This window comes from Lagopus leucura, unplaced genomic scaffold, assembly GCF_019238085.1.
Source record: "Lagopus leucura isolate 7727_CA_CO unplaced genomic scaffold, USGS_WTPT01 Super-Scaffold_100027, whole genome shotgun sequence".
Classification (NCBI taxonomy): Eukaryota; Metazoa; Chordata; class Aves; order Galliformes; family Phasianidae; genus Lagopus; species Lagopus leucura.
In genome coordinates, this window is record NW_024962278.1 from 7,058,607 (window position 1) to 7,070,761 (window position 12,155).

The following is a 12,155-nucleotide window of genomic DNA, read 5'->3' on the forward strand; positions in this document are numbered from 1 at the left end:
GCGTGTCTTCTCCTTTAGGGAGTTTTGGTGCAGGGCATTTGGACAGTGGTGAAATATTTTCTCATTTTTTAATTGTTTTAAAGGTGCCTATTTCAAAAATGCTTTGTAAGCCTTTCTTTCTTCTGAAAACAGGCTTCTTCTGCACAAAGGTGTGATTTAGCTGAAGTTGGAGTGGTGTAGGAGCAGCGCAGTCCTGCAGACATACAGCAGTGGATGTGTCTGTCTGTCTGTCTTTCATCTGATGTCTAACACTCAGAAACGCCCCCAGTTTAAAAGGAACATGGCAGTTCTGCAGACTGCACGTATTTCACATTTCTCCTTGCATTTGAAGATGTTTCAGCAGTTGGCCAGGCATGCTGTGCCCCACCACTTGCACGGCATCCGAATCCCTTACATCGGTGCCGCAAGGAGGGCTGAAGGGCCGTGCTTCGGGAAGGGCTGCAGGGCTCGCTGCTGTTGGCGCCGCGCCTGGAGAGGAAAGCGGGCTTTGCGTGTTTAACGTTGAGAGCTGCGCTGCAGCGCCCCGAGCCCTGCGATCAGGTGAGCTCAGCGCGTGCTTGCTGACCGCCGACAGAAGGGACCCAGCTGCTGCCTGAGCGGCTTCTATCCGCGCGCAGCTCCACCTTATTCGCTTTTACGCCGCTGACGAGGCGCGCGCTTCCCGTCAGCTCTCCTCCCGACGCCCCGCCTCCCGCACGGCGCTGTGCGCGGCAAACGGCGCCGCCTCGCGCTCGGGTGACGTGGCTGCCGCTGATTGGCCGGCGGGGCGGGGCGGGGCGCTGCTCGGCGAGGCCTCGATCGGGCACCGCCCGGCGCCGCGCTCCGCTCCGCCGCAGCCCCGCCATGGCGTACGGTGGCCTGACGGTGCCCATCATCGTTATGACCGTCTTCTGGGGGGTGGTCGGCGGCGTCCTGCCGTGGCTCGTGCCCAAAGGGCCCAACCGCGGGTGAGTGGCCGGCGGGCGGCGCGGCTCTTCTCCTCCGTGTCCTTAAATAACCGCGGTCGCGGGCCGTGCCGCTCCGTGCCCTCGGTGCCGCGTGGTTCCCGCCCCGTTCTCCCCGCAGCGCCGTGGCCGCCTCTCCGCCTCTCGCCGCACAGTGCGGTTCGGAGCCGCGGGGCCCGGGCGGCCCTGCGGGCGCGGCTTCCTCTTCCCTCGTGCTCCAGACCTCGGCCTCCCGGCCCGCAGCGCCGAGCTGTCCGGCACGGAGGGGCTGCAGGAGCTGCCGCGGGGCCTCGGAGCGAAGCGCCGGGCGGGGACGGCGCGGCCCCGGCGGAGGAGCCGCGTGCTGCGTCTGTGCCCTGGGACGCGACGGCTTCTTGTCGCTTCCCCTCTCTGACGTCCCTCTGCTCCGCACGTACTAACAGGTACTAACGCCGCTCTCTCGCCGCTCTTTCTCTAACCTGAAGGAACTATCCTCGGCCCCGTCCCTTCGGCTCGGCTCTTTGCTGCCTCTTTTGGACCCGAAGTGGGTTTTGTGCCCGGAAGCTTTTCTGTTCTCAGGGGTGTCTTTGAAGTATCTTCTAGATGCGTCCCTAAGCGTTGGAAAGTAGGGAAGGGGTGCCAGCAGATGACCTCCAGTTCGTCTCTAATTTGATCATTTAACAAACGTGACTGCAGCATTGCTGACTCCTCATGCTACAGTAACACTGTATTCACTGATTGCTCTTATCTTAGAGAAGAAAATCCAACCAGAAACGCCCCCAGAGAGCCCTGGGGGTTGGGTTAGGCTGATCCATTTTCTAGCAAAAGTCAACTTAGATATTAACTGGCCCGTGGCTTTCGTTGCCTGGGTTAGCATTTCCAGGCAGTGTCTCCTGTCTGTGGCTGCTCCTGCAGTTCCCATGCAGGCTGTGCAGCTCTGTGTGGGAGCAGAACAGTTGATTGTTGATGGATAACATGTGAGAATTCTTTTAATGCATGTCACGAAGGATTTGGAGCTTGCTGTCCTAACAAGAGGTGTTGCTACTCAGTTCAGGGATAGGTGTGTATCGGGAAATCCCTTTTTGGAAGAAAAAAGAAACAACCCTCCATTTTCCTGCTGAGTTCTATGGGCTGCACAGATCTCTCAGTGTTAGAAACTCTCATTCCCTTCCCTCCCATTTCAAGCTGTGTAAAACTGCAGGTTCACCTCTCTGTCAGTCTCAGGAGCTGAGCTGCTTGGCTGTTCCTTCTCACCTTAGTGATGGTTTCTGTCTCAGTTTTCTTTCAGCAAGAAAGGAAATGCTGTGCCTGCAGACAAATCCAAGGGGCCTTTGAGATGTTATTTTGTTTACCAAAAGAAAGCAAAACAAACTTACGACATTAGAAACTTCTGTAAGCAGAGTTTTGCAGATGGAGAAAACAGTTTATTGTTGGCATCAGGAAATCCAGCTTTGATAACTCGCTGGTGTGAGTGGCTGTGAGATGGAGCAAGGACACTGCGTAAGATTTTACTCCTGCTGTTCTTCTGCCTGGCCAGGCTGCGTCAGCTGTGCCCAGCCATGGCCCCTGCAGCTCGCTCAGCTGGGAGAACTTAGAGTGCTGATGCTGAGTCAGTTGCGTGTGATCAAAGCAGAACTCATTCCTGGTGGTTATTCCTATAGATCTTGTGGTCAGTCTTAACATGAGACCTAACCAGCTGTGTCTTTCCTTCCTTTCTGCAGTGTTATCAACACAATGCTGGTGACGTGTGCTGTCTGCTGCTACCTGTTGTAAGTATAAATAACACTTTGCCTCTTAATCAAGCCACATTTTTACTGCACAGAATTTAGGAGGAAACTTGAGCAAATGAATCAGATTTTGACACGTGCTGTTCTGTGACACCTCTTAGCATTCTCTGTTATAAAGACCTCCAGTCCTGCTGGAGGAAATGTTTCTGTGGTGATGAAGACTGCAGTAAAATAAACCAAGATTCTTCTGGTTGTTCTCTGCCACCTGTGTTAGCCAAATTGTACATGCCAGATAATTTGTCACGCTTGTGATACTTTGATATATTAACAATTTCTGTTTTAAACGTGACCAGTATGTTCTGCTACTGCCTGCTTTCTCTGTATGAAAATGAGTAGATGAGCAAACTGGCTGACATTACTGATATACTCCTCATAGCATGCATTTGTAGGAGCTGAGCCAGCTGTACCTGGGGTCTGGGGGAGAACACAGACTTCTTTCTCTGGATCTTTTTTTGCTGTGTTCCAGGAGAGGTGCTGGGCTGCCTGCAGCTGTATGGACGTTTGATTGACGTTAGTTATGTGGTATCCAGGCTCTGTAGAGGCTGTGGTGGCCTCCCTGCCCTGCGTACCAATTGCTTAGCCTCACCTTGTGCCAGGTCCCAAATGCTCATGTAAGTGTGGGCTCCCGGGTGCCCCCTCTCAGAGCTGCAGCATTGGGGTGGCTGTAGGATTCTGCTGGCAGTGTGTGGTGTGTGCTTTTTTTGGTGGTGCTTAAGCTTCTGTTTCTCACTGTGGTTTTTCCTACGCTTTGTTTTAACAGAAACAGTGACCTACTCTTCCAAATTCCTCTGAGTTCAGGATTTGTTTTATTCTTTTGTGCTTGTTCTTTGAGGCTGGGCAGTGTCTGTGAAGTCAAGGCCCTGTGGCAGCCTCAGAACCTTCAGGATGATGGTGTGGGATTCGTCACAGAGCTCTGAAGTATTTCACTTCTCAGTTTAGTGGTTGCTGCACTGAAGCAGATCCATTACAAATCTCATTAGTGTGATTGATAATCTGCTTCTACCTGTCAGTGAGGGGGGGACTCCTCTGCCTGCCTTCTTCATCTTGTCTGTTGTAACCTGGGTTCTGTATTTCCTTTCTCCAGTTATGCTATGATAAAAGAGAAGCAGCAAAACCTTACTAAGCTGTTGATAATTATATCCGAATATAATAGGAGTTATACATACATTGCTACAAAAGTAATGCCTGATATTTATTTCCATGGAAACAGCAGCAGCTGCAAATAACACAATAACACTCTTTGGTAGAACAAATGCTCGACTACAAAACGCTGTTTCTCAACATGATCACCTCCATTATCTGTGCATTCTCACCAGCAATGAACAACAGCCTTCATGCTGCTCTCACAGGAATCAGACTCAACTTCTGTTAACTGATTTTTAAAGTCAGTCGCGTTCACCTTGTACATATTTCTGTGTTTAGATTTAAGGGATCGTTCTGAATAGCCATTTGATTGCATGGTATTCATTTGCTTATTCTGTTCAAAGGTTTTCCACGTGCAAGTGTGTGATCTGTGTACAGATGATGTACCACAGCACTTTGTGAAGGTGAATATACAAGCCTCGGAAATCTGATAAAAGAAAAATCCAAGTGGAGAGTTATTGCTGCATAAATCCTGGGTTGCACCGTTTTGTGAGGTGCTCTTAAGGTCTGAATCTATTTTGCTGTTCACAAAGCAGTGCCTGAAGCGGTGCCCTGATATCCTGCTGCCAGAGGACAGGATGTCTGAGAAGTGATACAGTTTGCTGCTGATTTGTAGAGAATTAGAAGATGCTTGCCCAATGTGACATTTAAACAGAGATAACAGGACCTCAGTTTGTGACATGCAGCACAGACAGATGGCAGTTATGTCAGAAAGACCTTTCAGAAATCTTTCTGGGAGAACAGAAGGGACTTTAATTTCCTTGTTCGAGCTGGGTAATTAACAGTAGCAGTTGTAACCGGTATCCGGCAGAGCTGGAGGACCTGTGGGTGGCTCGAATGCCATACCTGATTTTAGCAGCTCAGAACATGAGCTGTTGCATGCCAAAGCTCGCTTTGTTCTACTTGGAACGCTGCATTTTGTGTTGTGTTGTCACGATAAATTGCTCTGTTGAGCAGCATCACTTCAGCAGTATGTAGGGAAAGCTTTTCCCTGGCTTATCTTAAGTGCTGGGGAGCCACAGGGCTCAGTGCCTGGCTGTGCTTTCAGCCCTTTGGTGCCAGCAGTGTGAGTAGGAGGTGTGTGCTATTGACCTGTAATGCCACTGTGGCTTAGAGCTTGGGCATCCAGCAAAGCCCCAACAAACGGCTTCTGGAAAGTGCCTGGTGCTTGCCTGGAGCGTGGCTGTACAGCTGGGTCGTGCCGATACTCAGAATGTGCTTCTAGCTCATTTAATTCACAGCCACGCTGAGCTGATCTTTGGAGGCATGGAGAGGTGAGAGATTGGTGCACAGAGTTCCTTCCTTTGGTACAGCAGGGAGGAGAATAATGTGCTTTAACAGGCTTTTGGTGTTCCTGTCCTCCTCCCACTGCTGTTAGCTCAGAACGCTGCAGGCAGATGGCACAGTGCTCTGGCACCCCTTTCTTCTGCCTCTAATTAACCATTGCAAAATAAATTCTGTTTGATTTCCAAGAGCTCATTTGCTTTTACCTTAATAGCAAACCTGAAGGATGTCAGCCTGACAGCTGTTGGCTGCTCCCATTGGTACCTGGCTGCTGTTTTAGCTGCTCTGTGAATGCTGCTATGTATTGCGAGGCTTGCGTGGCCGATAGAGTGCTGCAGGCTCCACTCCTTAACAGGAGCCCTAATTTGTGCAAAAGAAAAAGTAGCATAGAAAATAAAACTTGTCAGTTGTAAGGGGATGGGTGCGTTTTCTTTAAGCCTGGCCAGCATCCCTCCCTGTGGCTGTTCCAGCCGCCTCCCAGCTGACCTGCGCCTCGTTCGCTGCTCAGAGCATCAAGGTTTGTGTGGAATTTTCCATGACTGCTGAGCACTCTGATACATTTGTGGCAGCTCCCATTACAAAGCCGCTCTGCTTTTTCTCCTCCTTACAAAGCGTTCTAGAAATAGCAGATAGATGAACCAGTGTGTGTGCACTAAATGTGTTTATACAGTTAGTATTTAATGTAGATTTAAATCCGTGGAAGCATTCACGACTCTTTCTGAACCTTGTAATATTTACAGAGCAAATGTATCTCGTAACAGTGGAGTATTTATTTCTGTTTAGCTTTCCTGGATGTTTTCCACAGGCTGCATTCCTCTTGTTCTGGGTGGTGGCTGTGGCTCCTGCGGTGCTGCTTTGTGAGCTGCTCCACTGACAGAATCCCTGGCTCTGACCACAGGGGTTTGTTGTCACGTTGATTGATGATTATTTTTTGTTCCTGTGTGTTTTCTGAGCAGTCCTGCTCCAGGCTTGCCAGAGGGGTCTGCAATACACTGAAAATAATGGCCAGTGAGAAAGAGGAGTTTTCTTGTATATTTTTTCTGTCCTTTAAAGGATGCTTCAAAGGCACCAAGAAAAGAGCCAACTCGTTTATGTTTCTGTATTCTGATCCCATACGTTTCATGTATTTCCTGGCAAAGGAGAAGTACGTGGGAGAAATGCTGTCAGGTGGTTATGTACTGCTGCAGGCTGATCAGGACCACTTGTATCAGGTGTGGTATCAGGTCTTCATTGATAGTATCCAGTGTGCATGTGAGCTGGAGCATGACTTTGCTCTGATGCAGCACCTTCCAAAACACTGTGTTATCCCCTCTGATAGGTTGTGTGCTTTGGCCCAGCCCTCCCGTACCGTAAGCTGTGTCCTTTGGCTGATGTTCTCTTTCTTGGGTTGTTTGGTTGTCTTGCAGTTGGCTGATTGCAATCTTGGCTCAGCTCAACCCCCTCTTTGGGCCGCAGCTGAGCAATGACACGATCTGGTACCTTAAAGTTCACTGGCCTTAAGGATGGTGGTTCCCTGCTGCGCTGCACTGACCGGGTGAGTATGGTCAGATCTGTTAACGCATTTGGTGTGTTAAATGGCTCAGCAGCAGTGTAAGCAGGGGTTCAGAATTGCTGGGGTTTGGGACTGACAAATCTCTCTTTCCAGAGATTGCAACCAAACAAATGTTGGCTGTTAATTGTGACCGGACACTGTGAAAAGCCCAGGCTGAATTTCTGTGCAGGCTCTGCTATCATGTCATGTGGGACTGTTTTCAGTAACAGGTGTTTGTAGGGACGACACTGCATTTCTTCACCCTACCAAAAAACAGCTGGAAGGGAAGCATTCTTCTATTAACAGCTAGCATAAATGGATTGCCTCATTTTTACTGAGGAAGCCCCTCTCCCAAGCACTGATTCCCAAGGCAGAGTACAGTGTTGTTCTTTCACTGGGGAAGTCTGAGTGAGAATTGCAGCAGTGGCTCTCAGTCTCCTGTCCATGCAGAGTGTTAGCACCCAACCTGCAGACAGCTGTTCTGTTTTTATGGTGGTGTGAGCCACTGGAATGGCAGATGAGCCTGGATGAGCCTGCTGCTCTTTACCTGGCAGTGCTGCTCGAATGCTGTTGTGGCGTTTCTTGAGGCCACTCCTGGTGTGACCTTATTAAAAGCAGCATGATGACTTCAGGTTTCTCTGTGAGGGCAGCATTTAGAATTAAGTGTTCAAGTGAAGGTTTTGTTGTGGAATGAGGTACCCGTGGTTTTAGTTCTTACACTGGTAACACTAAGTAATTCAGCACGCTTAGCCTTTTTTACCTGTCTGGTTCCTGTGGGTTTTCTCCCACTCTTACAGTTCAGTTGCCTATTCCTTTGCTCTTGTACCTTTAACTTTTGTTCACAGAAGTCCAGCAGCAGCAGACAAACAACAATTGATGTTATAATTCAATTAAATGCTGGCTGTAGAGCATTCTGTAAATCTACCCTGAAGCAAAGCTCTGCAGATTCAAAGTAGGATTCATCTGAGCTGTGGTAGTGTCAGACCGTGGGATGTGTGTATGCTTGCATCTTTTTTTAAGCATCAAGCAGAAGCTGAAGGTGGACTTGGTCCTGCTTCGGGTGGAGGCTGTGTTTAAGTACATCAGTCAGACTGAATTTCCCAGGTGTGTTTCCACTGCTCGTGTGTTAACACAAAATCAGAAGCAGAGAGCAATGTATTCTGGTACTGGGCGCACAGATTCCTGAATCCCACGGTTCCCTGAGACCTAAAATTGAGCTGCAATTATCTGAACAAGTAGATGCCTTGGATTTTAAACGTGGGCTTATCTGGCTGATAGATGAACTGTGGTCATACTACCAGCAAAGACAAAGGGGAGTTGGGTTACAGTGTCTGTAGACTAAATGTCTGCAAAGAAGATCGGGGCTTACCCTGCTCTGCTTTCACCCCTTTGAGAGGAGTGTTTCCCAGAGAGCTGCAGTGTGTTTGCACTGTGGAAGACAGGGATCCAATGCAGTCTGGGGTGGACAGAACATCGATGTGAGGAGCTGACATTTTTAGACTTTCTAATGGAGAATTGAAGTTGCATGTAGCACTCATTGTGCAATATGAAGTAGTTTTTTAAATCTTAAATATGTCTGTTTTTGTTGACTTGATTTTGGAATGAAATGAAAGTTCATTTCCTTAGGAAAAAGACTGCAGTAAGGAGGGGAAAAAAAATAGTATAGGATAATGTTCCACTGTTAGATACCATGTTCTTTCCTGCCTTGAGGTAGAAATAAGCTGCTCCATGGTTGAATTAGAATTACTCGTGCAGTGCTGGGTGAGCCTGGCTGCAAGGAGGGGCTGCGGCGTCTGGCACTGCTGTGTGCTGATGCACTTAACGGCTCTGGATGAGTTTCTCACTAGGCAGGAGCTGTCAGTTAGATTACATCTGAAGGGGCTGCGTTATCTCTCTGACATTGCACAGCACTCCATCAGTGCATCCACCGTTTCTGGTTTTGACCAGTTGTTTTTGGCTTTTAAGATGTGCTTTTGCAGCGCTCGAGTTGCATACGCTGTGTTCATGTCTGCCTCCAGTCTCTCTTTCAGCTGAGTTGTGGATGGATTAGTATGGGCAGGGTGCAGTTACAGAGAATGAAGTGGTAACTACCAGGGAAGAGAGTCTGTTTTAAAAGGAAGATCAGTATAAGCAAACCTGTCTCACTTGGCTAATAGAGCAGGCTGAAAAATACTTGTGGGATGCCCACATCCTAATGAGGAGTGCCTACAGATGCTGACTTGCTTGGTATTTCTGTGTCACTATCCCTCTCATTTAAATGACGATGATGTCTGAGATGACTGTCTATATACCCATGTTTGTGGCTTGAGAGCAGTACGTAACAGCACGCAGCTGTACTAAATATGGGCTACAGCCTCTTCCCTTTTAATCAGTGAGGAGTAATGCCCACTGGTAGTCTGAAATTTGTCACTGCAGTCTGTGTTCTCAGACCAGGAACTGCCTTTACGCGAGTGCAAGAAGGTCCATCATCTGGATGACTGGATGCTCTTACTGCAGACATTTAAACCTCTCTGGTGGCATAATAGTTCTGTAAATGTAATAACTTCAGAAAATTAAGCCATAAAGAAAGAAAGGAGAGATTAATCTCCTAAAATAAATTGCCTACAGTTGTCGATAATTTCTAGTGCGTTTGTGGAATGCAAATAGTTGTGGATAACTCAACAACTGGGTCTTCAACTAGTTAATCACCTCCATTGAAGTGAATAATTCAATTGCCTTTTGCTTTACAGGTAAAGAAGAGATTTCCTTCAGATGAAAAACCTCCACAGATCCAAAGATGCCCTTAACATACCTGGTTGGATACCATTCCTGCATTGATGCCTTAACACATACATTGTGCTTCAGATGGCTTCTTGAAAGCCCTCTATTTTTCCTACTTTACCACCTAACAGTGTGCCTAATCTAACTCCTTCAGTACTGTACGTTTCTATCTGTTAACTTCAGGTATGATTAAAGTTTCTGCAGGGACATTGCCAGCTTCCCTGTGCGCTTTACTTGCTCTGTAGGAATGCTGTATCTCAGAGCTTTGTCTCTAGCTGTTCATTCCTGTTCTGTTTGACTGCACTTGAAAAGAAATGTCTTTAAAAGAAATGAAACTGTATGAGGAGAGAAGCAATGCTGCCACATGTTGATGGCATTTATTTTTTAAAAGGAGTTGTGGTTTTGGGAAATGTGGTCTTAAATTTCTCATACCGGAAAATAAAAGTAATCTTCTGCTTTATAAGGAACGCTCTTGTGCCATGTTTAACTCTTCCATTGTTTTAATTGTGCTGCACTTAGCTGGCGTTCAGCTGGGACTGCTGCTGTGCTGAAGGAGCACGCTGCTGCCTGTACCCACACTTCTTGGATGGCTCCAAAACAGAGCAAAATGACTGATGAGTTCTGCAGGGAGCAGTGTTTGCTTGAGAGCCTCTCTGTGAGCTTCTCATTGTCTGATCCCAGAAGGGCTAACTAGCAGAGATGATGTGACTGGTTTGAATGGACTGTAAATAGTGGTTTTGATAGGAGGTGAATGGAATCCCTGGCCTTCTTGGAGGTCATGTATAGTAACAAGCAATGTGGGGTGAGCTGAAGTCACAGCAGTGGTGTTAGATGGGTGACACATGCACGTGGGATGGGGGGAAGGTGGAGGGGCAGAGCCCACATGGAGGGCTGCTGCAGCTCTGGGAGTGAATCGAGTCAGTCATTTGCCAAGGAATAACTTCGGAAGTACAAACCCTGCTTTTATTTGCAGGAGTCTACATGCATACTTTCTTTAAATCAAGTCCAGATAACTAGCAGTTTTGCCTTGCTTTGTTATATTGTTATGCACAGGGATGGAGCATTTTTTTCCTTCTGAATATGCTGTTAACTTGTTTGGTGGGATGGTATTCATTACTGTACAGGAAATTCTGAAATCCTTACAAAAGGCAGTAACGTGGTAATCAGAAACAGGCAGCATGAATTGCAGAAGCCGTAACACTTGGTAGTATAAATAAGTACAATGACTGTTGGGACTGGAATGGTGATTATTTTTTTTCCAAGTTAGCTAGTATTGAAAGCTGTATTTTAACATGCGAGGAGTTGTGCTCCACCATGCCCCATAGTTTGTGGAAAAAGAATTCCAAAGAAAATTGGAATCAGAGGGAGCTTAGTGAAACATAGGTGTTTTTTAATTGTGTGGGAAGGGGGATGAGATATGTTGATGTCATAAAGGGAGGGAAAGAGAAATGCTTCAAGACATTGTTAGGGAGTTCTTAAATACATTGATCTGCTGTCGGATTTAAAGTCAGGTGAGACTAACCCAAAAGGAAAACGCCCATTGACTAGAAGTGGTATTGTTACATTGGCTTTTTAACCTTCTTTTTCTTTAAAACAAGCTTTCCATTTTAGGTTTCAAGCAATCGCTGTTGAAGATACAGGAAAGTAAACTAGGTCCTGGGGTGTGTTTTGATGTTTTGCTGCTGGTGAATCTAATGCTAAGAGCTAATTAAAGCCGGGGCAAACAAGCCATACTTGCATTTATATTTAGATGCTTTCCAGATAAAGAAATTTCCCTTTATCTAATGCTTAATATTTCCTCTGGAACAGATACGCGCAAGTAGCATGATTAAATAAGTTACGAGATAATGTTTTATTCCTGTTCTGCTGAACGCTGTGTGTTCTGTTGTCTGCATTGTGATCTTCTGCTGCATGTGTGCCAGGAATTAACACGGCTTCTGAGAAGGTTTTATTTTGCATGACTGCAGGAAATTAGAACAGACAGATTCAATCGCTGGTGTTTAACACACAATGCAGGTATCAAAGCCTGTGACAGTTTCTTGCTTTGTGACAGCAGAAGACAATGGAAAATGTTAAAATATACATGAGCTAGAGCTTGGAACAGATAGAAAGTCAGCATCTGCAGGGGAACAGTCTGACTTCCAGGTGTGTTTTGATGTTTTTCAGAAGTTAAATATAAAACACGGAGGGTTAAGGAAGCACACTCCGTAGAGGCATCTTGGGGGCTTCAGGTCACAAACACTGAGGGCCTCTTTGTGTTCCAGTCAGTGCCACATCGCGTGCTTTTAGCTTGTTCTGTCAGCGCTGTTTGGGCAGTTCAAACACCTGCATGGGAAAGTGCTCTGAGAACTCCATGGCATTTTGGTTTCCTCCATGGAGAACGATGGAAATGCTTCACTCCTGCTGAGGGCTGGAAGTGCTCAGAGCTGCTGGCTGCTCCTACATCTGTGCAGCGGGAGCTGTGGTGGGAGGGGATGGGGTCAGTGTGGGAGAATGGGGTGTGTTTAGCACAATAAAGAAAATATCATTTACAAATGGTAATAAGGAAAGAACCGGACTTTATTTAGTAATGTCTTCTTTTGTGTCTAAGTGACTGTGGCCGTGCCCGTGGCTATAGGCAGCAGCAGAGCTTCAACGCAGTGCTGAGAGGATGCACAGTATGTAACTCTGAGCAGGAGCCTCTCATCCTCCTGCCTCGATGCGTTCCCCCAAGCTGGATGTGCAAAG

The 12,155-nt window shown here is 47.2% G+C and overlaps 1 protein-coding gene across 1 annotated transcript; it reads left to right on the forward strand.

Annotated features, from left to right (window-relative positions):
- The first annotated feature begins 799 nt into the window (after positions 1-799).
- Positions 800-9,888, forward strand: ATP6V0E1 (ATPase H+ transporting V0 subunit e1). Its single transcript, XM_042880708.1, has 4 exons — positions 800-947; positions 2,645-2,692; positions 6,544-6,671; positions 9,398-9,888. Exons 1-3 carry the CDS (start codon positions 844-846, stop codon positions 6,635-6,637), a joined length of 246 nt encoding a protein of 81 aa, XP_042736642.1. The 5' UTR covers positions 800-843; the 3' UTR covers positions 6,638-6,671; positions 9,398-9,888.
- Positions 9,889-12,155: the final 2,267 nt, after the last annotated feature.

Excerpts from the sequence above, each read along its gene's own strand:
- ATP6V0E1 (XM_042880708.1), top strand. The coding sequence starts at position 844 with ATGGCGTACGGTGGCCTGACGGTGCCCATCATCGTTATGACCGTCTTC. Across the intron at positions 948-2,644 it reads CCCAAAGGGCCCAACCGCGG|TGTTATCAACACAATGCTGG; the intron begins GTGAGTGGCCGG and ends TCCTTTCTGCAG. Across the intron at positions 2,693-6,543 it reads GCTGTCTGCTGCTACCTGTT|TTGGCTGATTGCAATCTTGG; the intron begins GTAAGTATAAAT and ends GTTGTCTTGCAG.